Genomic DNA, 26572 nt, shown 5'->3' on the forward strand with positions numbered 1-26572 from the left:
GGCCGGTCCATGGGGGCAGCGGCCCCACCCGGTGACAGGGAATAGCCAGGCGGGGAGGACTAGGCTGGCTGCACCCCTCGCAGTGCGTGTAAGGGGCTGTGGGACTTTGCCCCCCCCCCAATACAGGGGTGTCCCCCCCCAGGGCTGCCCCCTCTCCCATCAGCCCCTCTCCTAGCGCTGTGGGGAGGCCTAGGCCTGGAGCAGCGCCTGGCACCCTCTCTCCACAGGGGGGCGCCTCCTCCACTGTGTCCCGATTCAAGCAACGCGCCCCGCCTCCGAGGAAGGGCCCCGCCCGCCCTGAAGCCTCGCTCCGCTTTCGCGGGTAGTTTGGGACGCTGCGCTGGCCGTAGCCAGAGGGAGGCTTTTTTCCCGTGGGCGCGCGAGCGCATGCGCTGGGGGACGCGTCGCGGGCGCCGCCATGGCCGCCGTCTGCGGGAGGTTCTTAGAGCCGGCGGTTGTGAGGGGCCTCGCTCAGGCGTCCGCCGCCCGGCCCGGAGCGCGCTGCCGTAAGGAGCCGGGGGGAGAGCGGGCCTCTCTGGGTCCCCGCCGCCCCCCATCGCGGGGACGCGCCTGGGTCCTGCCCCCTTCGCAGGGAGGAGCCGGGGTCCTGCTCCCGCATCCGGGTCCCCCTTTATGGCGGGGCCGCCTGCCCAGCCCGCTGCGCCCTTCGCAGCCGCCTTCGCGGGCGGGGATCCTCCCGTCAGGAAGGGGAGCTTCCAGCCCCTCCCCCTTCCGAACGCGTCTCGCGCCTGTCGCGCTTGCTGCGCCCCCCCTCCCCCCCCGTGGTCGCGGGCTCCTTTGTCCCGCGTGCAAAGTCCCGCGCGCTTCTTTCCTCCTTGACAGCTGCGCGCGTCGCCCTGCTTCTCTGCTGGCAGAAAGCGGCTCCGGGTGGGGGGCGGGGGCAGGTTTTGTTCTGGCTCGGGCCTGGGCGTGGGGGGAGCCCTTATTTTTATTCCTCGCTCTGCTGTGGGCTGTACAGCCATGGGCCGGTTATGTAGTCCTGGCTGCTTCACTGGTGCGATGAACATGCTGCTATCAGAGACGCATCGCTCGCGTACCTTGCAACCAGATTTTAGATGCAATCGCTCTGTAGAAATGTAAGGGATTTACTAGGTGCTGAGCTGATACGTATATTATACGCTCTGTGGACAGGCATTGCTGCAGCGGGGTAGCCTCTGTCGTAGGGAGTCTGGGCCTGCTGTGGACAGAGGCTGCTTTGCAGCAGCTTCCCCTGCACACCTCTATTCCTCCCCTCCCCCCACCCCGCACTGTTGCCTCTGATAGAGGCAGCAGTATGGGAGGGGGGCAGCTTTTAAGCTAGCTCCTCTGAGTCCAAGGAGCTGGCACACACGGAGAGCTGCCTTAAAAGCTGGCTTCTTGCATATATCGGCTTCTTCCCCACAACATGCTGCTGCCTCTTAAAAGCATGCTCCTCACAAGCATTAGCTTCCGTGGAGCTGTCTTCCCACCCCCTCTGTATAACCACTGAAAATTTCAGCAGTTACAAGTAACCCAAACTTTAACATTCCTACTTTTGACTCATCTAAAACTTGTATTAGTGTCTCACAGTTTCCTTCTGTCAAATGAGCCTCTAACAAAGAATGTCATGATGTTTTACTATTTATTTAATATGGTACTGGAGGAACAGAGGAAGCACTCTGTGAGTATTCATACACATAGGCTGTGTCTAGACTGGCCAGTTTTTCCGGAAAATCAGCCGCTTTTCCGGAAAAACTTGCCAGCTGTCTACACTGGCCGCTTGAATTTCCACAAAAGCACTGACGATCTTATGTAAGATTGTCAGTGTTCTTGTGGAAATACTATGCTGCTCCCGTTTGGGCAAAAGTCCTTTTGCGCAAAACTTTTGAGCAAAAGGGCCAGTGTAGACAGCTCAGATTTGTTTTCTGCAAAAAAGCCCCGATTGCGAAAATGGCGATCAGGGCTTTTTTGCGGAAAAGCGCGTCTAGATTGGCACAGATGCTTTTCCGCAAAAAATGCTTTTGTGGAAAAGCATCTGTGCCAATCTAGACGCTCTGTTCCGAAAACTTTTCCATTAAAAGCATTTCCGGAAAATCATGCCAGTCTAGACGTAGCCATATTGTATTTTGAAGGGTTGAGAGTTATGGGGTTTGCTTTTACTTCTGGTTGAAATTCGTTTCTTTTCAACACCATCTTATTTTTTTCCCTTTCAAGGATATTTTTCTTCTTCTGCGCTTCTGAGGGCTAACAGTGGAGAACCTCCCAAATTTCAGCCACCTCCAAAGCCAGTTATTATTGACAAAAGCAAAGTGGTGGTAGAGAGAAGGTAGGGCACTATGTTGTTTAGCACGTTGCTTAATTTCTTGAAAGTTGCTGCTCCCTATCTTGGTCTTCAGTCAAGTTATTAATGATATGAGCATTTTCTAAAATCCACTGAGCACCATTATGCAAGGTATCGTAAATACTGCTAACTTTTGGCAGAGATAATGTCAAAATATGTGCTTAAATATTTTTCTCTGAGATTTGTATCTGCAAAAATAGTGATTCATGGGTAAGTGTGTGTAGTGGTAAACATACATGTAAATCTAGGCTGTGCTTTTTTTGAGATTGATTATATTAAATGCACGTGTGCCTTCACACAACAGTCTAAAAGTATACATGACTGGAAGTTGAGACCCCTGGTTTATCTGCTGCTGACCTTCTCCTTGGGCAAGTCACTCTTTGTAAAATGTTGCTGCCACTGGTGCTTGCGGGGAGACTACTTAAAAGAACATTAGTGTAGAAAGGGCACAGATGTTTGTATCACCAATCTGCTCCGGGCAACATTAGGTGACAGTGATTAAAATGTTCCTACACTGTTAGTGATAGTGCCACACTGTGAGATTTCCCAAAGAAGTCTGGGGTATAATCAGTCTAGGAATGGGGAAAGTTTCTTAGAATCAAAACTTTGACATCTGTGGGCATCCAGTCCATCTCCCCTTTCCATATCTGTTCAGATCTTGGCCAGTCATCTTGGACTGATAAGAGTTTTCATCACTTGAAACTGTCAAAAGGGGTAAGATTCTGTGCTGCATTTCTTAGAATCATAGAATCATAGGACTGGAAGGGACCTCGAGAGGTCATCGAGTCCAGCCCCCCGCCCTCAAGGCAGGACCAAGCTCCGTCTACACCATCCCTGACAGATGTCTATCTAACCTGTTCTTAAATATCTCCAGAGAGGGAGATTCCACCACCTCCCATGGCAATTTATTCCAATATTTGACCACCCTGACAGGAATTTTTTCCTAATGTCCAATCTAAACCTCCCCTGCTGCACTTTAAGCCCATTACTCCTTGTCCTGTCCTCAGAAACCAAGAGGAACAAATTTTCTCCTTCCTCCTTGTGACACCCTTTTAGATATTTGAAAACCGCTATCATGTCCCCCCTTAATCTTCTTTTTTCCAAACTAAACAAGCCCAGTTCATGAAGCCTGGCTTCATAAGTCATGTTCTCTAAACCTTTAATCATTCTTGTCGCTCTTCTCTGTACCCTTTCCAATTTCTCCACATCTTTCTTGAAATGTGGCGCCCAGAACTGGACACAGTACTCCAGCTGAGGCCTAACTAGTGCAGAGTAGAGCGTCAGAATGACTTCACGAGTTTTGCTTACAACACACCTGTTGATACAACCTAGAATCATATTTGCTTTTTTTGCAACAGCATCACACTGTTGACTCATATTCAACTTGTGGTCCACTATGACCGCTAGATCACTTTCCGCCATGCTCCTTCCTAGACAGTCGCTTCCCATCTTGTATGTATGGAACTGATTGTTCCTTCCTAAGTGGAGCACTTTGCATTTCTCTTTATTAAACCTCATCCTGTTTACCTCTGACCATTTCTCTAACTTGCTAAGGTCATTTTGAATTATGTCCCTATCCTCCAAAGAAGTTGCAACCCCACCCAGTTTGGTATCATCTGCAAACTTAAAAAGTGTACTCTCTATCCCAATATCTACATCATTGATGAAGATATTGAACAGTACGGGTCCCAAAACAGACCCTTGCGGAACTCCACTTGTTATCCCTTTCCAGCAGGATTTAGCACCGTTAACAACAACTCTCTGACTACGGTTATCCAGCCAATTATGCACCCACCTTATCGTGGCCCTCTCTAAGTTATATTTGCCTAGTTTATCAATAAGAATATCATGCGAGACCGTATCAAATGCCTTACTAAAGTCTAGGTATATGACATCCACCGCTTCTCCCTTATCCACAAGGCTCGTTATCCTATCAAAGAAAGCTATCAGATTAGTTTGGCATGACTTGTTCTTCACAAACCCATGCTGGCTATTCCCTATCACTTTATTACCTTCCAAGTGTTTGCATATGATTTCCTTAATTACCTGCTCCATTATCTTCCCTGGGACAGACGTTAAACTGACCGGTCTGTAGTTTCCTGGGTTATTCTTATTCCCCTTTTTATAGATGGGAACAATATTTGCCCTTTTCCAGTCTTCTGGAATCTCCCCTGTCTTCCATGATTTTTCAAAGATCATAGCTAAAGGCTCAGATACCTCCTCTATCAGCTCCTTGAGTATCCTGGGATGCATTTCATCAGGACCTGGTGACTTGCTGACATCTCACTTTCCTAAGTGATTTTTAACTTGTTCTTTGTGTATCCTATCTTCTAAACTTACCCTCTCTCTGCTTGTATTCACTACGTTAGGCACACTTCCCGACTTCTCAGTGAAGACCGAAACACAGAAGTCATTGAGCATCCACGCCATTTCCAAGTTTCCTGTTACTGCTTCTCCCTCCTCACTGAGCAGTGGGTCTACCCTGTCCTTGGTCTTCCTCTTGCTTCTAATGTATTTATAAAAGGTCTTCTTGTTTCCCTTTATGCCTGTAGCTAGTTTGATCTCATTTTGTGCCTTTGCCTTTCTAATCTTGCCCCTGCATTCCCGTGTTGCTTGCCTATATTCATCCTTTGTTGTTTGTCCTAGTTTCCATTTTTTATATGACTCCTTTTTTATTTTGAGATCATGCAAGATCTCCTTGTTAAGCCAAGCTGGTCTTTTGCCATATTTTCTATCTTTCCTACACAGCGGAATTGTTTGCTTTTGGGCCCTTAACAACGTCCCTTTGAAATACTTCCAACTCCCCTCAGTTGTTTTTCCCTTCAGTCTTGCTTCCCATGGGACCTTACCTACAAGTTCTCTGAGCTTATCAAAATCTGCCTTCCTGAAATCCATTACCTCAATTATGCTGGTCTCCCTTCTACCTTTCCTTAAGATCATGAACTCTATTATTTCATGATCACTGTCCCCTATACTGTCTTCCACTTTCAAGTTCTCAGCTAGTTCCTCCCTATTTGTTTAAAATCAAATCCAGAACAGCTTCTCCTCTGGTAGCTTTTTCAACCTTCTGAAACAGAAAGTTGTCTCCAATGCAGTCCAGAAACTTATTGGATAGCCTGTGCCCCGCTGTGTTAGTTTCCCAACATATGTCTGGATAGTTGAAGTCCCCCCATCACCACCAAATCTTGGGCTTTGGATAGTTTTGTTAATTGTTTAAAAGAACACGTAGCCAAAAGAGATTTGGTGCCTTCCCTAAGGGTAAACCACCTTTTCAGCCCTCCGTGGTTGACAGCAGCCCTGTGTGGCCAAGTTATGGTACCTCACTGAGCTACCAGATTGACAGGAGCTCTGGCCAGAATCTCTGCTGTTGTAGGGGCATTGCTAGGCACAGCACACAACAGGGTTTCTGAAGCAGTCCTCAGAGGACCACTTCCATCTGTCGTCTTAATTTTCTCTGTCAGGCAATTCCAGTCAGACCCAGGAATTTTATAGTCCCTCTATGCATTTCTGGTCCAATTAGCCCATGTAAATGAGTGAGGGTGAAAATCTCATCTGTGGTGTGTCTTGTGGGCTCCCATCTGCAAGAAGCAAAAGACATCTTACAGCTGGTTTCATGTACAGTACTATTCAGCCATGAGCCATGCAGTGTTAAGTACTCACTATTAGTACTATTAATTACTTTAGTACTACGGTGAATTATAGGTTATTTCTGTCTTGTATTCAGAAAGGTTTTGACTTCTTCACAGGTTCCTGAGTCCTGAATTTATTCCACGCAGAGGGAGAAAAGATCCTTTAAAATACTATATTGAAAGAATTGACATGATACGGAGGCGAAAAGTTCTCAACATTCCAGAGTTCTATGTTGGTCAGTAGCGTCATTAAGATTTTTAATAACTTTTCCAGTTTTGATCATTGGTATAGTAAAAAGGAAAAAATACATTAATGGCATATCTTTATACCAGCCGTGCCCAACCCGCAGCTTGCAAAAGCCGCCTGTGGTTCTTTCCCCCCAAATGTGCGGCTCATGAAGCCACTCCTGTGCCCTTCCCCCCAACAGCACCCGCCTCCTGCTGTGCTCCCCCCCAACCCCCTCCCCTCCCCCGGCGGGCTGGCTTCCCTGTGCTTACTTGGTTGGAGTTGCAGGGTTTTAAAATTGCACCAAAGATAGCAGCAGTCTTAAAGGGACAGCCTCCTTTTTAAAAAAAAAAATTTTTTTCCTTGACAATTCTGTTCTGGGTTCGTTGGGGTTTTTTTTGCTTGCTTGACAATTCTGGTGCAGCTCTTTGCATTTTTTCCATCGCTGTTTTGGTTCTCTTTGTTAAATGGGTTGGCCACCCCTGCTTTATACAAATGTTACTGTTTTTGTTGTAATTGAATGGCAGTGTAGGATCAATTAATAGAATGCATGATTGATACAGGTTGGACCTCTTTGGTCTGGCATCATCAGGTCTTGACTGGTCGCAAAAGAGGGATTTTACCGAACCAGGGGAGAAGCCCTGCTACTGGCCCCTCAGCCCACTGCTCCTCCCTTGCTGACTGCCCCAGCCACCTGCTGCCAGGCTACCATGACCAAGCTCTCCTGTCGGGCTCTTATGTCCCCAGTTCATGTGGCAGGCTACCAGGGCAGCCCTGGCCCCTCCTGCCACTGGCTGGGAGCCCAGGACTCCCTGGTCCAGGAACATGGGAGATCCAACCTGTAGCAGTATGGCCATGTGAATTCAGTGAAAACACAGGTTATTGTTCTGGATACAGAGATCCTCTATGCATTGCTTACAACTTTACTGCAGGGCTCAGGTGGTCCAAGAAACTTTTGACTAGAACGATCCCCTTTGTAGACAAAAGCAAATAGCTTTAATTATGCGAACTAAATCTTTAAAGGCAAATAAATGTTATGTGCTTAGGTAAATATTTAACCCTACACTTTATAAATTCAGTCTGGTCGGAAGATTAATTTAGTTGAGTGTCTTTTAATAGCTGTGCTTAAAATTTGACCCCTTTTTCCATGTTCCAGGATGATTTACTGACTAGTCTCTCCTTTGGACAGGAAGCATCCTTTCTGTTACCACTGCAGATCCATATGCAAGTGACAAAACCAGCCGTTTTGTAGGAATTTGCATTCAAAGGGGAGGAAAGGGACTTGGTGCCACCTTTGTGCTTCGGAATGTTATAGAAGGACAGGGTACGTCTTCATACAGCTTTCATTCTTCCATTGATTATTGAATGGAGGAGCTATATATAGTATTTAAGCTATATATGAAATATGGTGTAGTATTGAAATCTAGTTTGCGGTTGGGATGGTATTAGAGTATTAAAGGAAAATCATTCTCTTGCATTCTGCTGTTAGGTTTAAAACAAGATGCAGTGAGACCCTGGTATACAGCATATCTCAGCTGCTTTAAAATCTGGCCCAACTGGACTAATCTCATGTTTCAATTCCGGTCAAAAGTAATACCACTACTAACTTCATTTGTGAACTGACTTTGTAGTAGATGGATTTTTAATATTATCCTTACAAAAAACACTTTGTTTTGTAGCATCAGCCAGGGCCCAGCTGAGAGTGAGGGCCATTGTACTAAGCACCATGCAGAGTAATGCAATCTAGGCGTCATAGAGTTTAATCTTGATTCTCTCTTGTCTCGTATTCGCCCTACATCACCTCATTTGTAATCTAAGTTACATTTGACCCTGCGTTTCCATAACAGAAGATCAGTGTGGCAGCTCACTGCATCATCCCTCTCTGTTCTGGTGCACTTTTAATACTGCAGGGCAATTCAGGCATTTCTTTGTCTGCATTACTATAAGTATAAGCAGGAATTAGACTTTCCTTATTTTACCCAAAATACAGGAACTGCAAATCCATGTTTGTGGCTCCCTCTTAAATTCCATACTTTAATTGCCTCATCCTCTTAGGCGAGTCTAGACCACAGACTTTAATTTTTGTGAACAAGAAATGTATAAATACTGTACCTAAAAATGGACCCAATATATAACAAATCACTGTCCTTGAGTAATAAAAGGATCTGAAACACTGAACAGCAATATGTCAAACCCAGATTAATTTTTAGGGCCTCCTGCTTCTCACCTACAAGTTAAGTTATTGTTTTCTTAAGGTGTTGAGTTTTGCTATGAAATATACAATCCTCGAATCCAGGAGATCAAGGTCCTGAAACTGGAGAAGAGACTAGATGACAATCTGATGTATTTACGGGACGCTCTTCCTGAATATAGTACATTTGATGTTAACATGAAACCTGTGCCCTATTCACCTAATGATGAAATTCCTGTAAACCAGGTACGAGTCAGGGATTATAAAAGTTTGGTGGAAAAATGAGCAGGTGATTCAAGTGGTTGCAATAAAACAAACACTTCATGTCTGATATGTTAGCTTGAATCCAGCCCTTTAAAGCCATTGGACAGTTACCAGTATCACATATGAAACAATTTTAGTTTTACTGTTTTTATAATGAATTAACGACAATGCAGTTGAACTATATGGCATCTTTTATTTTAACAAAGAACATGGACTGATGGGCATGGAAAATACACAAAACTTCTACAGATAGTCTCTCTAGGCATATGCAGGGTGTTATGTGCAGAAGTTTTCTCCCTGTTGTATGTGTTCTGTAGATGCATCTTAGATGTGTGCCTGACATCCATGGGATTACTTGAATATTCAGGTTCCCCCCCACCCCCATAAAATAACATGATGGAGAAATGCTGACAATGTTTGTCATGCTGAGGGTAGAAACTTAGTGGATGTAAAGTAGATTGTCTCTTTCCAAGAGACTTAAAGAAAACGGATACATCTGCTATCCTCTTCACTAGCTTAGGAATACTAGAAGAAGGCAGAGGATACATAACCACATGCCAGATCAAGTATGCAATGTCCATCATGACAAATTCTGTATTCTGCCATACATGATACCATCTATTAGAGGATTCACCATCTTCTGAGTTTAATACTTATCTACTTTAAGTTCTTGTATAAGCTTTATCTCTGTGCTAAAAGCAGCATGACCTGTATTTGTCTGTGTAGTGGATTGTGCAGTGATAAGGACTACTCAGTACATAAAGGCATTGACAGACTACACAGGGAAGCCAAACTAGAGCGTATCAGGCAAAAAAAAAAAAAAAGTTTGACTTTAAGCATGAACATGGGCATCTTGAGGATGATGAAGTGTGGATGATTTAACTGTCCAGTAACAATAGTTCCAAGTGGGAGGAAATATTTTAAGTGATTATGATAAAGTAAGGAATAACAGTCCTTCTGAAAAGGCAAAATAAGTCACCTTTGGTCAGAAATAGTATTCAAAACTAGATTGAAGATAGATGAGCCTTGTTTATAGAACAGTTGTGTACATAGGCATGAAATGACTAAGTTTTGGCAGGAATACATTCCAGTTATCCAAACTGAACTGATTAGTAGCTCTTCAGAGCTGATCTTACAATCAGACTTGGCTTCACTTTTTCAGAGCAAAAACACTCATGCCAAGTTGAAAATGCATCCTAATGCAAAAAAGTCAAACTTCAATGAAGACTGTATCATATATATTCTTTACTTTGTTTCCAATCCTAGCTCAAGGTCAAAATGAAACCTAAACCCTGGTCAAAACGTTGGGAACGACCCTACTTTAATATTCAAGGAATCCACTTTGAACTCCCTGAAGAAATTATGGAAGAAGCACAAAAGTTGAGCCAGCCGTGGATAAAGTTTGATATGCTGCGAGAATACAATACTTCAGAATTAGAGAAGAAAATATGGAACGAAGTGAATGAAAAGCTAAAAAAGTGATGCTGCTTTTATACAATAGACTACTGAGGGAGGCTACTTCTGAATTTAATATATATTTCCTCAATTGTTTAAGACTTATGTATATATCATCAGAATGTACAATAAAGTTAATCTTTAAAAAAAATGCTATCTTTGTGTAGACTGTATATAATATACTTTCCCACTTTGGAGTGGGGGGCAGTGAGTCCCATTGTGTTCAGTAAAATCTTCAGAAAATAGCTTACCAGAGTACTATGTTTCTCCCCTTTTTCCAGCATGCTCAATTTTCACAACAACAAAACAGGCCTTCACTATTAGTTTTCATATAGCAGCAGCCCATAAACACCCTCAGGTGGGTAGTGGTGTGGTTGCCCTACTGGGGTCAGGGAGTGGTTGAAACCAGGTCTGAGGATGTCTTCACAAACTCCTTCCAATCAGAGAGAATTTTATAGGTAGCCAGTCAAAGGATGGCTTGCTGAGGCAGCCCTGTTGTAAGGAGCAGCTGAGCAGAGGACAGTTCATCCTGTCTAGTTAAGGGGGAAGGACTGGTTCCCTCGGAGGAGCAGCAGCATGGACGAAGCAATGCTGGGCAGGCTCAGAAGAACTGGAGAAAAGTTCCTGCCTGATACCTCCCGGGTTGTAGGCCTTGACAGGTGTGCCAAGAAGGTGCAAGGGTCACAGGAAAGTGGTCCAGGGAACAGGAAAAGACAAGGGGACAGAAAGGCAGATGGCTGCTGCCAGAATCCCTGGGTTGGAACTCAAAGTAGCAGGGAAGCCTGAATCTCCTCCTCACCATTCTTCCTTGTATTGCACCTAGCCACATTGGAGAATGGCCTTTACAGACTAGCTTGCTGCTAGGCATGGGGCTAGACTTTGGGATTGCAGTTGACCAGAGTGGCATTTGTACCAAGAGAGGATGCTGCCAGAGGGCAGTGTCCTGAAGAAGGTGACATGACTATTGGGGAATAGAACAGATAATGAGCAAGAAACCCACTCTGGTCAATTGACCCAAACCACTAAGGTGGTATATGTTCTTTCAACTAACCTCCCTCCATCATGAAATTGTTTTAAATCTATTTGGCTGCCTAAACTAACTTTCCAACAATTGCTGCTTTAGTAAACTGTCTTGACTTTTTCAAAATTCTCTCAAGATATATTCCTGTCCTTTGATAGCCAACTGCCTGTGTGATGGTGTTGCTGTGTTGTCTTCAATCCTAAAACACATGCACACTTTCATACCTCCTACTGTAGTTAGAAATGTCTGACAAGTTGATGTTCATAGAACACTAGAAAAGGAAAAGACCTTGAGAGGTGATAGTCCAGTCCCCTGCCCTCACAGCAGCACTGAGTACCATCTAGACCATCCCTGATAGATGTCTATCCAACCTGCTCTTAAATATATCCAGATTTGGAGATTCCACAACCTCCCTAGGCAACTTATTCTAGTCTTTAGCCAGCGTGACAGGAAGTTTTTTCTAATGTCAAACCTAAACCTCCCTTGCTGCAGCTTAAGCCCCTTGCTTCTTGTCTTATCCTTAGAGGCTAAGGAGAATAATTTTTCTCTTTCTTCCTTATGACCCCCTTTGAGAGAGTGGTTTTCAGGTGGTATATCCCCTCTGTCTTCTTTCCAAACTAAACAAGACCAATTATTTCAGTCTTTACTCTAGACCTTTAATCATTCTTGTTGCTCTTTTCTGGACCTTTTCCAGTTTCTCCACATCTTCCTTTAAATGTGGTGCCCAGAATTGGACACAATACTCCAATTGAGGCCTAAATAGTGCAGAGTAGAGCAGAAGAATGACTTGCTCACAACACTCCTGTTAATGCTTACCAGAATCTTTTTTTTTTTTTTTTTTTTTGCAACAGTGTCACACTGTTGGCTCATATTTAGATTGTGGTTCACTATAACCCTTAGGTCCCTTTCTGCAGTACTCCTTCCTAGCCAGTCCCTTCCCATTCTGTATGGGTGAAAGTGATTGTTTTCTCCTACATGGAGTACTTTGTATTTGTCCTTATTGAACTTCATCGGATTTACCTCAGACTATTTCTCCAGATCGTTTTGAATTGACCCTATCCTCCAAAGCAATTGCAACCCCTCCCAGCTTTGTATCATCTGCAAACTTAAGTGTACTCTATGCCAATATCTAAATCATTGAAGATATTGAACAGAACCAGTCCCAAAACAGACCCCTGTGGAACCCCACTTGTTATGCCCTTCCAGCAGGATTGTGAACTGTTAGCCACTCTGAGACCAGTTATCCTGCCAGTTATGCACCCACCTTATCATAGCCCCATCCAAGTTGTATATACCTTGTTTATTGATATCATATGAGACCATATCAACTGCCTTACTAAAATCTAGGTAAATCCTGTTCACCGCTTCTCACTTATCCACAAGACTCATCCTATCAAAGAAAGCTATCAAATTGGTTTGACATGATTTATTCTTTACAAATCCATGCTGGCTGTTACCTATCACCTTATTATCTTCCAGATGTTTGCAGATGAATTCCTTAATTACTTGCTCCATTATCTTTCCTGGCACAAAAGGTAAACTGACTGGTTTATAGTTGCCAGGGTTGGTCTTATTTCCCTTTTTATAGATGGGCATTAGATTTGCCCCTTTCCAGTCTTTTGGAATCTCTCATCCAAGTAATGTCTTCTCCTTCCTCGAAAGATGAACCTCATCCCTGCTTAGCAGTCTTTGGAATAGCATCCCGTAGTAGAGTAAACCAACCCCCTACCAACACCATCTTCGCAGCCAAGCATTCACCTCCAGTATGCACTTCTCTTGCCTGGGCCCCTACCTCTTCAGTCTTTCCTGTCAAAGAATACTACCTGCACTCCAAACCCCCTCATCCATACTCTGAGCAGATCAAGAGTGACTACAGGGCTCAATGTCACACCTTGCAGTATCATTAGTGCCCACATGGATGAGTAGCATGGGGTAGTAGTCAGAGGGCTGAATAATCCTGGACAATGACTCTAACATCTCAGATACAGGCCCTTGGCAGGCAGCATACCTGCCCCTCAGAAGAGAGCCCCTCAGAAGAGAGTCTGTGACCACCATTACCCTGCGTTTCCTTGCAGTGGTGGCAGCAGACCTCCCAGTCTTGCGGGTACAAGGCTTCTCTTCTGCTGTAGAAGGTGATTCCTTATCTCCCATAACCAGAAGAGTGAAAAGGTTCTTCAGTACCATGGTGGGAGGGCTGGGAGCAAGGGTGGAGCACTGCCTGCTACCAGAAGTGACCAATTGCCAGCTGTCCCCTGATCCATCTCTTCTCCCAGCAGTGGTATGCCAGCAGTCTTTTGTAGTGGGACAGCTATCTCCACATGAATACGCTCCAGGAATTGCTTGTGAATTCGGATACACCTCAGCCTAGCTATCTCCTCTTGTAGCTCTCCCACCTGCTTCCTGAGAGATTCCACCAGGAGGCATCTTTCACATTGAATGGTTCCTCCAGCCTGGATTTCAGTAAGGGAATTGCAATCCACAGTCCCTGCAAAACCACACCAGGATCTGGGTAGAGACATCTATGGTCAGGTCATCTATCTAGCTACAGGCATAGCAGACAGGAGCAGTGCTGGTACAGGTGTCGCAAGTCTTCCTAACCATAGTAGGCCTCCTTCTTAAGCTTTTCGGTTGCTCTGCCTCTGACTTTTAAAAACTGCTCACTAGGTCAGGCCTAGCCACACGGGAAGGCTGATCAAAGGCAATCAAGGGAAGGATCAAACACTGCCAGACACACAATCCCAACTGCCATAGTAACTAAAATTACCTGAAATCAGAATCAAAATTCAAACAGTCAAGCAAACTCACACACACCAAATTCTATTACCCTCACGTGGCAGCCTGTTCAGTGGCAGGATCTCTTGCTCTCCCTCTTAAACTCCCCTGTCTGCTTGCTGAACAGGAAGGCAGGATTACATCTCAAAGCTAAAAGTTCAAGTAAGCCTTGAGTGAAAACATTAGGTATTTGCAATGAGTCCAGCTGTGGTAAATGCATCATCAGTAAACCTGGTAGGAGCATTCCAAACCAGGGCAGTCCCTGCCTCAGGAGCATATGGACCAAGATACAAGGACAGAACACTTCACAAAATCAGAGTTGGCTGCTCCAACTTTCTAGTTGTTTAAACACTCAAAAGCCAGGTTCAGGCCCTCATGCTTGGATTCTAAAACATGCACATGACCTGGTAAGCCCTACTTACTTCTGCTTTAACACTGCTTCACAAACTGTAAGATGATTTGATTCTCCTCTTCTCCCACTGAAAGAGATAGGCCTGTGCTCTCAACAAGGCTGATACATAAAATACTAATTGGTATTAGGCATGGGTTGAAAGCACATTCTAGAGAAATGGGAACACCCCCATGTTAAGCACATTGGTGTCCCCATGCTCCTCACTTGATAAGGATATTCTGACCCAGGTTTAGGCCAGAATCTAAAATGCCAGCATTGATGCATAGCAATGTTTGATTGAACCACCAGATGCAAGGTGATGGCTGGTATCTAAGTAACATCAGTGGGTAGCAACCCAACACATCGGAGTGATGTGTAATTTGTGTCTGAACGTGTACAAAGTTGTGCCTTAGAGGGGCTGGGTTTGTCCAACCAAGAGGGCAGCGAACCCTGCCACTGACTGAGGTGGTCCATTGTCAGGGGGTACATATGCAGAATGGTTCATCCGAGTTTGATAACACTTACTGTACTTCATTTGACAATAAAGCCTGGCACCTTTGATTCTTATCTGATTGTGTGGTCTTTGGGGGCTTTCTTGGAGTCCGATTACACACAATACACAGGAAAAGCTCTCATGAGCAGCCAAACTTATCACTGGAGAGAGCAAGACCTCTTGGGATACCACACTGGTTACTTCTGACACCCACAAAAACAAGGAGCTGTTACAAACTGTTTGGGTGAAGGAGGCAGTTGTGACTTGGGGCAGGAGACGGGGGTGCAGAGTTTTGGAATGTGACCTAGGGCAGGAGGAGGTTGTGATCTACAGCAGGGTACTGTGGTGCAGGAGTTTGGTTTGTAACCTAGGGCAAAAGGGGATTGTGATCTGGGCAGGGGATTTGGATGCAGGAGGGGGGTAGAGGGTTTTTGTGTATGTGGAGTGGGGTGGGGGGAGAGCAGAAGGCTGGGGAAGAGGGGCTTGGCTGCCAGAGGCAGGCTCTGGCCACTTACCAACCAGCACCCCAAGCTGCCTGCCTGCAAAGCTAAATTCTTGAAGAGCTTGAAAAGTTTCTCAGCCAACCTGCCTGCCCCACACCTCCACAGCCACGTACTTGTGTGAAAAACTGAGTCAGAACAGAGGGAGCTAGTGCTTCGTGGCTGCCAGAAACCGGCCAATGGCATTGTGCTGGGGGCGGGAGTCACGCCTGAAGCCTTCTCCCCCCTCACAGTTTTTAAAGAGAAATGGCTCCCCATAGCATCCGTGGGCTGGATCCAGTGGTTTGGCGGGCCGGATGCCGCCCGTGGGCCGTCTTTTGCCCAACTTGGAAAACAGAAAGCACATTACATAGACCACTTGAAACTTCAGAACAAAGTGAAACATGCAGCTATCAGTTACACAAATTGGAATTTATCCTGGCTATCACCATGAGCAAGTACCCCTTACTCATACACATGTGATGAACTCTTTCTTGATCCCCAAAGACCATCTTTTATATCATCCAAAATAGCATGTCGAACACAATCCAGGATCCTAAAGTCAATGACAACTTAGAAGGAATGTTACATCTAGAGCAACAGCATCGACATTATCAAGTGTCTGTTGTGTTGGATGCTGTAGAAATACACAGGTGGATACTGCTCATTCCCTGAAGAACTCAATCTAATTTGAGACAATACACCAACAAATATGGAGGGAAGGCAGGGAGGACAAAGACAGTGAAAGCACATTTATATGGTTTAGTTACTGCCTAATGTCATAGTTCCTGCTGGTAAAAATAAGGGCTGCCAAGCAATTTAAAAATGAATTGATTTAAATATTTTTGAATGTTTTCTACATTTTCTAGCCCGCTGGGGGGGTAACGAGCCAGTCTGGCAGACACTGGGTCAGGTAGCAAGGTCAGCCACACTCCCCTTCCCACCCCGAAAGACCACAGAGGTTGGCAACAGAGGAGCCAGAACTGATCTCCCCTGGTTTGGCAACTCCTTCCTTCAGGACCTATTAGGCCCCAAGGATGCTGGACCAGGGAGGTCCAACCTCTGTACTGCTTTGTAGAATCCTACACATTCCAGAGAGATGCTGCTTAAATCCTGTTAGTATGGCAAATACAGTGAACACCCAGAATTGAAATTACTTGTTTAAATAAATGTGAAACTAAAGGCAAGACTAACAATTTTATTTTACAAAGTAACCCCATTTGAATGGGAGTTAAACATAAATCAAGATTAAAAATAGTATCAAGTCATTTAAAGATGATATTTATTTTACAAAAATAAATATCCAGTTTTTAAAAAATGTAAAAGCATGTCTACAAGGAAAAAAAAAAATCAAAAAGGGCTGGTTCCTATGGGAAAAAACACCCCCCCACAAATATGACATTAAATACCATTTGAGGAAATATAGATACAAATGACTGTACATCAGAATTCTAGATTTCTATAACCAATTTTTTCAATTCTATGGTGGAATGACTTGTTATGTACATTCAAAACTCACTACAAGACAGATTATTTTGAAATAGACTGGTATGATAAACAGGACTGTATGTACATTGGGGGGGAAGCAAAAATAGGAATCAGCAAGATTCTTACACACCACTCATTTCTGAAAACTATGTGAAAAATTCACATTGAAATAATTTCTGAAGTTGCTACAATAAATGACTCGTGCATCTCCCTGCCACTAATTAAAGTCTGTATGATCCTAAAAAAGAAACTTTGAAGAAAAATAAGACAAGAAGTAAGCCTAGGGCCGTGCACATTTACTTGAATACAATCTACATTATCATCTGAATTATAAAATATGGTATACAATGGATGCCATCCTTCCACTATGATGTTACAAGTGTTATATTTGCATACAAGGTATAATACAGATAGGTGCCTGCTATCCTTAACCTTCTCTTCCAGCTGTCTCTGTTATTCTATTGCTATTATTCAGTTAAATCCCTCCTACAGATCTCCATGATGGTCGTTGAGATCTCACCTGAGAAGGGGCCTGGTATCCTCCTTGAGACAGAGGGGTATTATACAACACTGCCCTCACAGTTCAAGACTGGAAATTCTACACACGACCGTTTACTTACAGTTTACTGATTCTGAGACAGATTTTTCAGATCCTTTCACTAGTCTTTAAAGTGACACACAAGAGAAATCAAGCATTATCATCCCTGTGGCAGGAACTAAAACTGCTCTATTTTGAATTAAATCCAGAAAAAGCAAGGTCATTCAGAAATTAAAATTACCATTTCATCTTCAACTAATTTGATGCCAACCAGTGCAACATGCATTGGACCACATTTGCATTTCTGCTGCACCAAGTATACTCACTAATCACAGTGGAAATTTTGGATACACAAGAAATATGGAGGGGGGAAAGCCTATTACTTTCAGGGCCTTTTAGTTTCTTAAAACATCTAGGCTCATCAAGGCAGAATAAAGTTAAAAGGCAGTCCTAATTTGTTAGTTGAATTGTTCAAGTGAAACCTTTAACAATATTTTAACTTGATCTTTATCTTGCTTCAAAGAAAACCCCAAATGGCTACCACATTTTTAAGTTTTGTATTCTATTCCTTTTACTGGAATTCTACTTTTCTGATAACAGATTTCAGGTGTTCCAGTTTATATTCTTCAATGAAGTCCTCTGCAATATGCAAGGCATTGACTTTCACCAACAGAAGAATCAGGTCTCTTGTTTCATCACTAAAAAAATTAAAAAAGGGTTTTATATTGAAGTATATCTCTCACACACACACACACACACACACACACACTATTGATTTTTCAAAATCCAGATAAAAAACTACACTGGAAACTAATGACATTTATCCTAGGCTATTGGTTATATTGCCACATATAATTACACTGTCCAAAGGCTAGGCAGGAACAGCTAACAAATGTGTATCTTCAATTTCTATTAGATCACATGTTTTTTAAATTAAACTAATCTGATTAGATAGTCCATATTTTAATAACTGCATTCCTTAGCAAATCACACACTAATAAAGACACCTCAGGGTGTGCAAGATACAGAGAATCTCAGCAGATATCATAATGCCTCCTTTAGCAACAAAATTATGACTATTTCCCCAATTCTCTAGAAATAGATGGACCAGTGTTAAGAACAATGTAATATAGGTCTTTACATGCCACACTATTACCAGTAAGTGCTACACATAATCCTTTCCCATTATTCTGTGTTCATTAAATCTTTTGTAAATTTGCTTTTGATTTACAATTCTTCCACACTTCACAATAATGCATACTCATTTGAGAAAAGATCAAAATATATACCACTACAAGGCCCCTTTTAAAGTGTACCATTTAAATGTACAGACATACAAAAGTTAATAAAACAGACATACACATTATATAGAAATAATTCTGAAAAAAAGGTAGAATACCTGCAGTTAGTCTTATACAGTATGTGTGCACTTTGCAACAAATGTTGGCTAAAGTTTGCCAACTGAGGGAGAGTTGATCCATTTTTAAGCTCTCTGAACCATCTTTCTGGGAGACATGCAACTACCTGTTTAGCCAAAACATAATTTGGAAAAAAGATCAGACAATCCTTAAATGCATTAATTCACACTATTTTAACTCACGATTGTTTCGCCTATAATTGGCTTCATTGTTGTAATTATTCAAATGTTTTGTCATATGTACAGCCAGATATTTAAATTAGGGATGTAAAATCTTGGTTATCAGTTAACTGGTTAACCAATTAAGCGGGCTCCTGTTCCTGGCTCCCTCCTTCCACCAAGCATGGGATTGTCGATTCCTGACACCCTCTTCTCCCTCCCCTGGTGCACAGAGTGGCCAGCTCCTGATCCCTGCAGGACAGCTGCTCCCAGGTACCAGTTAACCAGTACCCTGTAAGTATCACTTGCTAACCAGTAACCCATTCACATCCTTAATTTTAATGGAGTATTGTTATTCCTGGCTCAACAACTTCAAGAATTTATAGGCTGAAGTTTCTTCTAAAACATTTTATGTATCTCAGTATGGAACATCAACAAATGACTGAGAAAATGCCGAACAGAAACCTTTCCATTTTGCTTTTGATACTTGTTTGTGGGCATATATTAAAAAACTGCCTAGACACATGGCAATTATATCTAGCCAACATAATACATTATTAATTATTTTAATATCAATTAAACAGCTAACTTTTAGAGCACATTAAGCTTGAATTAAACTTTCTGTTCAAGAAATGGGAATCTGCCCAATTCAAAGAAGCCATCGCCTTCTTCAAAAGGTTCATTCAGAAATCATTTTGTAGCTAGAGATATACAACTCCAGTTATTAAACTTTCATTAACAATCAGCATCATGAAAATACTTATTCTGGAGCCAAGGGATTAAATCCTTAATTGCTAATATATTTTTGGAGATGGTTTATTTTATACTTCCTGCTTTGTAACACTTGGAAGCAAAAAACAAACAAACCCAAAACCAAAACACAACCCTCCCCTCCCCACACCGGACACACACACCAATTTCTATCCCCTCAATAGTGCTTTAGAGTCAGACGCCAAAAACAAACCAGATGGACTTTTGTTTGGCCAAATCTCTCTATTCATTAGCATAAATCTATTGCACCAAGAAACCATACAACTTGCTGAGTAGAAGGCCTGAACCAGACTCAAAGGAATTCAACAGAGGTCTTTCAATTTCTTCAGTGGGCTTTGAAACATCACTAGCATGCTATAGGTTACATAACTAATAATAGCTGGTTCTATAGGGAAACACAAAAAAGCTCTCATACTTAAGTAACAGTATTATTTTATTTTGAATTGATAGATTTTTGGAAAAGATACTTGGAAGGAGATCTTGGCTCCTATAAAAATCAATGGCTAAACTCTCACTGATTTCAATGGGACCGCGATTTCACCCTTAAGATCCAAAAATGTTTTTTATTGGATCACAACAGTTTTCAGATTTTGGGCATGAATATTTTGACTGTCTTTCTAAAGTCATCAAGAATTTAGAAAGCAACCTTAAAAAAAAAAAAAAAAAAAAAAAAAGACACTGAATGGTCTGTTGCTTATTTTATCTTCAGACACCGATCTTTTTATCATGAAAACTTTATTCAATAAAAGTCTTTTCCTGTATATAATTTTTACCTTGTTGCATTTTTCCACATTATCTGGCCCAGGTGTGGCATTAAGGAGTATTAGAAGGAGATAACGATTCAGCAGCTTGCCTAATCCTAACTCACGTAGTGTATCTTCTGGTATGATTCCATCCCAAAGAAGAATATTAGAAAGCAGCTGAAATTATCGAAAAGCTTAGAATAAGAACACTTGGTAATAAGAGGTAAATTGAAGTATAAGACTATAAAGAAATACTTTGGTTATACATTTACATGGGACCACATGTGGGCCCAAATTCCCAGTTAGAATTTCTCTCAACTCAATCTTTTTAGATTAAGAAAATAGGTTGATGTGTTTGAGCATGAGATCACTGGACTGCACACTCACATCAGAATGTGCGCTAGATTTATCGAGCTCCAGAAGTGCATGTACTCAGCAAAGGGCAAGGACTTGGAAACTGACATGACGCACAGTCCCAAGGTCACTAATCTTGTTCACCTTCTCAAATGGACTTTTGAAGTAAGTGATGGAGAGGAAATATTCAGGGCAAGAATGATTGGCTGAGGTCTGGGGTGAGATTGGGAAGATCTGACATGTGTGTAAATGGATGGATAAGTAGATTCAAATGGCAGGGCATTCATTTATAACCATTATTTCACAACTACTTATCCTTGAACAGCACACATTCCTGAAACTAAAACAAGAGGCATACAGAAAGTGGAAACTAGATCAAACTATAAAAGATTAATATTAAGAAAACCCAAACACAAGCATGTTCAAAGGGTCAAGGCAACATGAGATTACACTAGGTAGGGGCATAAATTAAGGTAACCAAAAAATATTTTACAAATACATCAGAAGAAAGAGGAAGACCAAGGATAGGGTAAGTCCATTACTAAATGAGGAAAGAAAGACAAGTGCAAAAAATGCAGCAAAAACTAATGTATTAATGCAGGGGTGGGCAAAAGGATCTCCACGGGTCATATCCGGCCCATGGAGGCCCTGCTGCTCCCCCGCCCCAGGCCAATTAGGGCCTGGGGAGTAGGTGAAACCTCCTCTCCATCCCTGCCAGGAGCACATGGTGCTTTGAAACACTGCACACTGCTTGCAGGGCAGGAGAAGAGCAGAGAAGGCTTTGCCCTAATAGGTCTAGGGGAAGGGGAGCACAGGAAGTCTCCTCCCATGCCAGGGGCATGTGCACCTAGGGAGAACGTGGGGGGGGAGAGGAAGGCACTCCTTCACCCCCCAGACCAATCATTGTCTGGGGGTGGGGAGCCCAGGAGTATCTTGGCCCCGCCCCTTCTACTTGATACCCCACCGCTTTCTGTGCAGCCTAGAGCCACTTCAAAAATTTCCAAAGTGGCCCCCGGCAAAAAATTATTGCCCACCACCCCTGTATTTCAGTTTGCCTTTGTGTTTCAGTTTTCCTAGAAAGATTAGTGGTGATCAGATAACTAAGATAGTGAACATCAGTGTAAAGGGAGTAGAATCTGAGGATGAAAACAGGGAAAGAACAAGTTAAGATGTATTCAGACAAGTTAGAGGTCTTCAACTCAGCAGGGCCTGACAAAATACATCCCAGTATACTTAAGGACTGCACTGAGGAAATCTGAGCCATCTTTGGGAACTTGTGAAGAACAGGAGAGATCCCAGAGGACTGGGAAATGTACTATATTTGCCCTAGCTAGAACAAGGAGATTGAGGACAATCCAGGAAATTATAGACCAGCCATCTTAACTTCAATACCAGGAAAAATAATGGACCTAGAAGATAATATGGCGATAAGTAAAACAGTCAACATGGATTTGTTAAGGACAAACCATGTCATACAAACCTAATATTCTTTTTTAACAGGATAACAAGCCTTGTGGATAGAGTGAAGCAGTAGATCAAATTTAATAAGGTTTTTGATACTGTCTAGGGATGCTAAAAAAAAAAAATCGTTAACCAGTCAAACAATAGCACTTAACCAGTTAACTGTTTTAACCTATGACCTGCCACAGCCATGAGGTCCCACCAAGGCTGCTCCGACCTCCCATTGGAGTTAACTGACAAGGGCTGGTGATTGGTAAGCACACCAGTAAGCCCCAGGTTTGCTATTATGCTTACTGGTTAACAAGTTAACATCTCTAATATAGTCTTAAATGACGCTCTGATAAACAAAGTAGAGAAATATAGCCTAGATCAGGACTGGACAAAATATGGCCTGCGGAACAGATCCAGCCTATTAAGCCACCAGATCCGGCCCACAGACACTGTGGGGAACCCCTGCTCCCCTGCTTGTCCCACAGTCCTGCACACCGCTCACAAAAGTGGCTGCAGGGCCATTTCTCTTTAAAAACTGGGGGCGGGAATGCTTCAGGCCTAACTCCCACCCCCAGCACAATGCCATTGGCTAGATTCTGACCAGAAAGTGGCCAATGGGAGCTGCCTGTTTGAACAACAGGCAGCCATGAAGCACTAGCTCCCTCCCTTCCAGCTCAGTTATTCACAGAAGCACATGGCTGGACAGCCTGTGCAGGTGTGGGGCAGGCAGGCAGGCTGAGAAACTTTTCAAGTTCTTCAAGCATTTAGCTCTGCAAGAAGGCAGGTTGGGGGGCTGGCTGGCAAGTCTGGCCAGAGCCTGCCTCTGGCACCCTACCCCATCTTCCCCAGCCCTGGAATTCAAAATGACCTTGACAAAAATAGTCTCAAATAAATAGAATGAAATTCAATAGAGACAAATACAAAGTACTCCACTTAAGAAGGAATAATCAATTGCACATATACAAAATGGGAAATGACTGCCTAGGAAAAGGATGTGATCCACTATAACCCTCACAAACACCATATGACTCAGCAATGAAATATTGCTGCTAAAAAGCAAACATTATTCTAGGACTTATTGGCAGGAGTCCTGAAGCCAAGACATGAGAAGTAATTCTTCTACTGTCCTCAGCACTGTTGAAGCCTCAACTAGTGTACTGTGTCCAGTTCTGGACACCACACTTTGGGAAAGATGTGGACAAACTGGAGAAAGTCCAGAAGAGAGGACCAAAAATGGCAGAAGGTCTAAAAAACATGACCTATGAAGAAATTATAAAAAATTGGATTTGTTTAGTCAGGAGAACTGAAGACCAAAGGGAGACATGTTAGCAGTCTTCAAGTATGTAAAAGGTTGTTATAAAGAGAAGGGTGGTAAATTGCTTTCCTTAACTACTCAGGACAAAACCAGAAGTTGTGGGATTATGTTTGACATTAAGAAGAACTTCCTAAGTGTAAGTATAGTTAAGCACTGAAACTAGTTATCTTGTGGAATCTCTGTCACTGGAGTCTTAACAGTTAGACAAACATCTCTCAAGGATGGTCTGGTGTAGAAATAGTACTTAGTCCTGTCTCAGTGCAGAGAACTGAAGTAGACAACCTAGAAAGTCCCTTTCAGTCCCACAGTTCTATGATTTCTATTATTTCTTATTGAGATCTACATATATCCTTCCCAATACAAAGCCCAGGATATCAGACTTCTCTGAATACTTATTTCTTGGTTAAGCACAAGCATGAAATCTCTTAGCGCAAATGATTTTTCAGGGATAAATTAGGTAATTTTTGTTTACCTTTACAGCTGACCAAAACCGTCTTTCTTGGAACTTTGATTGTGGAGACAGTCTGTCTTCCACAGCACTGGTCATGGAAAGGATGACAGGAAATTGGTAAAACAACAGATTAATGTTTTTTATTTAGAAAAAATATCCAGCCAATTGATCTGTTCTGAATACCGACGGGTGTTAACTTTAATTCTCAATCTAAGCGAGCCTCCACAACGAGAAGACAGGCCTCAGCTCTGTAACAGAACTTTAACATTTGGAACCCATCACTAGTCTACTAACATTAGAAACTGGAAACACTTCACCACACCTGATATTAGACTGACATCTCTGTACAGAGTCAAACAGTGGAGGGCAGATATTCTGCGAACTTCCTAGACCAGCTTTTGCAATGCATTTCCCCTAGTTTCCAATTCTCTGTGTCTCCTAATAAGAGGGATTTCCATTAACTCCAGGTTGTGAAATACCCAGAATATGGTGATAAATCTAATAAAGCAAACAGGATTAAAGCAAATTCTAAAACCAGCTAGGTATTTTTCTTTGCTGAGAAAAGACTTAAGGAAAACAGTAACAATTCATGAATGTGAGGAAGATATGTGCCTCACCAACATAAGGAAGGGCCCCACAACCTGACTCAATGACGTGGTGCACACTGGAAATTGTAGCTATTTCAGGAAGCTTTCTATTTCATTTGTTTCTTATTCATGTTGACTGTATATTAAACTAGCCCCTCAATTCCAATGAAGTGCTGGTAGTTACAGAATTAGCCTTACCTTTTAGGATACAGAGGAATAAAAACATCTTCCTCTATAGACTTCTTCATTCTTGAAACAACTGAGTTTACCATAACCTATTAAAAAATTGAATTACCACTGAAATACCAATGCTTCCACACACAAACTTTTAAATGATAGCTGGTATATTGTACAATATAATTTCAAAGACAGCATTTCCCTTTATATGAATGATATATCTATTATAGACAAATATAGTTGCCCCCTATTTTATTTTTTTTAAGCTATAGCCATCAACTGGCTACAATTTTAACTGACAGTACCACACTCTTTGACCATTTGTCATTGTGGTGTTCTGAAAGATAATTTAATTTTCCATTTGCTTCATGTTATTTTACTATGATAGCAAGATGATTATACATAGACTATAAACAGGAGCAGAAGACAGTGGTACATCATTCCATAATTGCCCTATTCAGCACACACAAACACACACCCTGAAGTTTTGGTATTGGTCACTATCAGAGACAAGATACTGGGCAAGATGGATGATGGTCTGAGCCAATATGGACATTCTTATGTTCTTATAATTACAAAATGAAACTGGTGATTAAGCAATAAACTCATCACATAGAAGAACTGAAAAACATTTACATAACTGTGTCATGAGCAATACCACAGAGAGTTACTTTTTTCACAAAAGGTCTAACAGCTTCATAGTATTTCTACACTTAAATTTAAATGTGGGTAATTTTTAAGTTTTATTTTTTCCTTACTTTATTCAAGACATCAACATTTTCAGAAAAGAAACTACTATGTCTCAAAGCAGTGATCTGGTACACAGCAACACACATGGGTTTTCATATTCAAGATCTGATTTTCTATTTAAATTCACCAATTTTATGATGGTGTAATTCTTTGCACCATAGGAATGAAACTAGCATAATGAAGTAGAGAATCATGAACTCAGAGTACACAGTTATAAAAGAGTACACAGTTATAAAATAGTTAACATTAGAGATCTTTTTCACTGGTGGAATTATCCTTTTCTTTAAATAAAATAATATCCTTCCAGAAAGGAAGCCACTTTGTGAAATTTTAACAGGCTTTTAAAAAAAGCGTTTCTATAGCTCTAGTGTAGTTCTACAGAGTGAAAAAGATTTGAGCTCTGAAGCATCCTTAAGATTTTAAACAGTTAAAAGTGTTTAACTTTCATTGTATTTTTTTAAATCAAATGCAAAGTTAGGTTCTTGAAAAGCTTCACAACACAGTAAAAATATTACAATTATGATTAGCTTCTTCCTAATCGTAGTCACATTTTTTCCGGTAGCAGAAGTAAATTTCTGCCCTAAGATTCATACCTCTCCTAAAAGGGAACAGCATTTGCACATTTGAGAGCAGAACAATTCTGGCTTTACATTTTTGCTTATTACAGGTGACCTGCAAAGGTTAAATCAAATCCCAGCTACATTAGAATTACATGATGAATGCCCGCAACAAGGGGTAGTAAGAATAATCAATTATTTTTACATATACCATTTTCTTCTGGTCTCTTACAGCACAGTGCTTTTTACCTGTTTTGCTTTACTGGATTCATTTTTGGAAAGGGAAAGTTCTTCAAATATATTTTTGCAGAGTTGAACTAGGCTGACTGTTTGTGAAGTCGACAAAGGATCCCACACATGCTCTACAAAGCCTGAAAAAACATGCACCATTTCAGAAATTATGCACAAGGGTGGTTACTTGCTTGTTTTAAAATGTAATTCTAAACAGGCAGTAAACTTAATTTGCATATAATTGTCCACCATGCAAAAGATAATGTTACTTCATTCTTTCCAATAAGCATAAATAGATTGGTTTCATTAGATGCTCTTATGCCTTGTGATACATAAGCAAA

The 26572-nt window shown here is 42.1% G+C and overlaps 2 protein-coding genes across 2 annotated transcripts in view; one reads left to right on the forward strand and one right to left on the reverse strand.

Moving 5' to 3' along the window:
• The first annotated feature begins 357 nt into the window (after positions 1 to 357).
• On the forward strand, positions 358 to 10241 carry MRPL19 (mitochondrial ribosomal protein L19). The gene is made up of 6 exons (XM_075923405.2): positions 358 to 506; positions 2194 to 2305; positions 6067 to 6185; positions 7365 to 7499; positions 8431 to 8612; positions 9897 to 10241. The coding sequence occupies exons 1-6, from the start codon at positions 419 to 421 to the stop codon at positions 10110 to 10112; spliced, it is 852 nt and encodes a 283-aa protein (XP_075779520.2). The 5' UTR covers positions 358 to 418; the 3' UTR covers positions 10113 to 10241.
• A 6184-nt stretch (positions 10242 to 16425) lies between these two features.
• The window catches only part of GCFC2 (GC-rich sequence DNA-binding factor 2), a 50970-nt gene continuing 40823 nt past the window's right edge, over positions 16426 to 26572 (reverse strand). The window contains exons 13-18 of the mRNA XM_014571236.4: positions 26250 to 26371; positions 24715 to 24791; positions 23951 to 24017; positions 20388 to 20534; positions 18667 to 18791; positions 16426 to 17965 (exon numbers count right to left, since the gene is read on the reverse strand). Of these exons, the coding sequence (XP_014426722.2) occupies positions 17839 to 17965; positions 18667 to 18791; positions 20388 to 20534; positions 23951 to 24017; positions 24715 to 24791; positions 26250 to 26371 (665 nt within the window). The 3' untranslated portion in view covers positions 16426 to 17838. The remainder of the gene's footprint in view (positions 17966 to 18666; positions 18792 to 20387; positions 20535 to 23950; positions 24018 to 24714; positions 24792 to 26249; positions 26372 to 26572) is intronic.

This window comes from Pelodiscus sinensis, chromosome 3, assembly GCF_052426305.1.
Source record: "Pelodiscus sinensis isolate ZL-2025 chromosome 3, ASM5242630v1, whole genome shotgun sequence".
Classification (NCBI taxonomy): Eukaryota; Metazoa; Chordata; order Testudines; family Trionychidae; genus Pelodiscus; species Pelodiscus sinensis.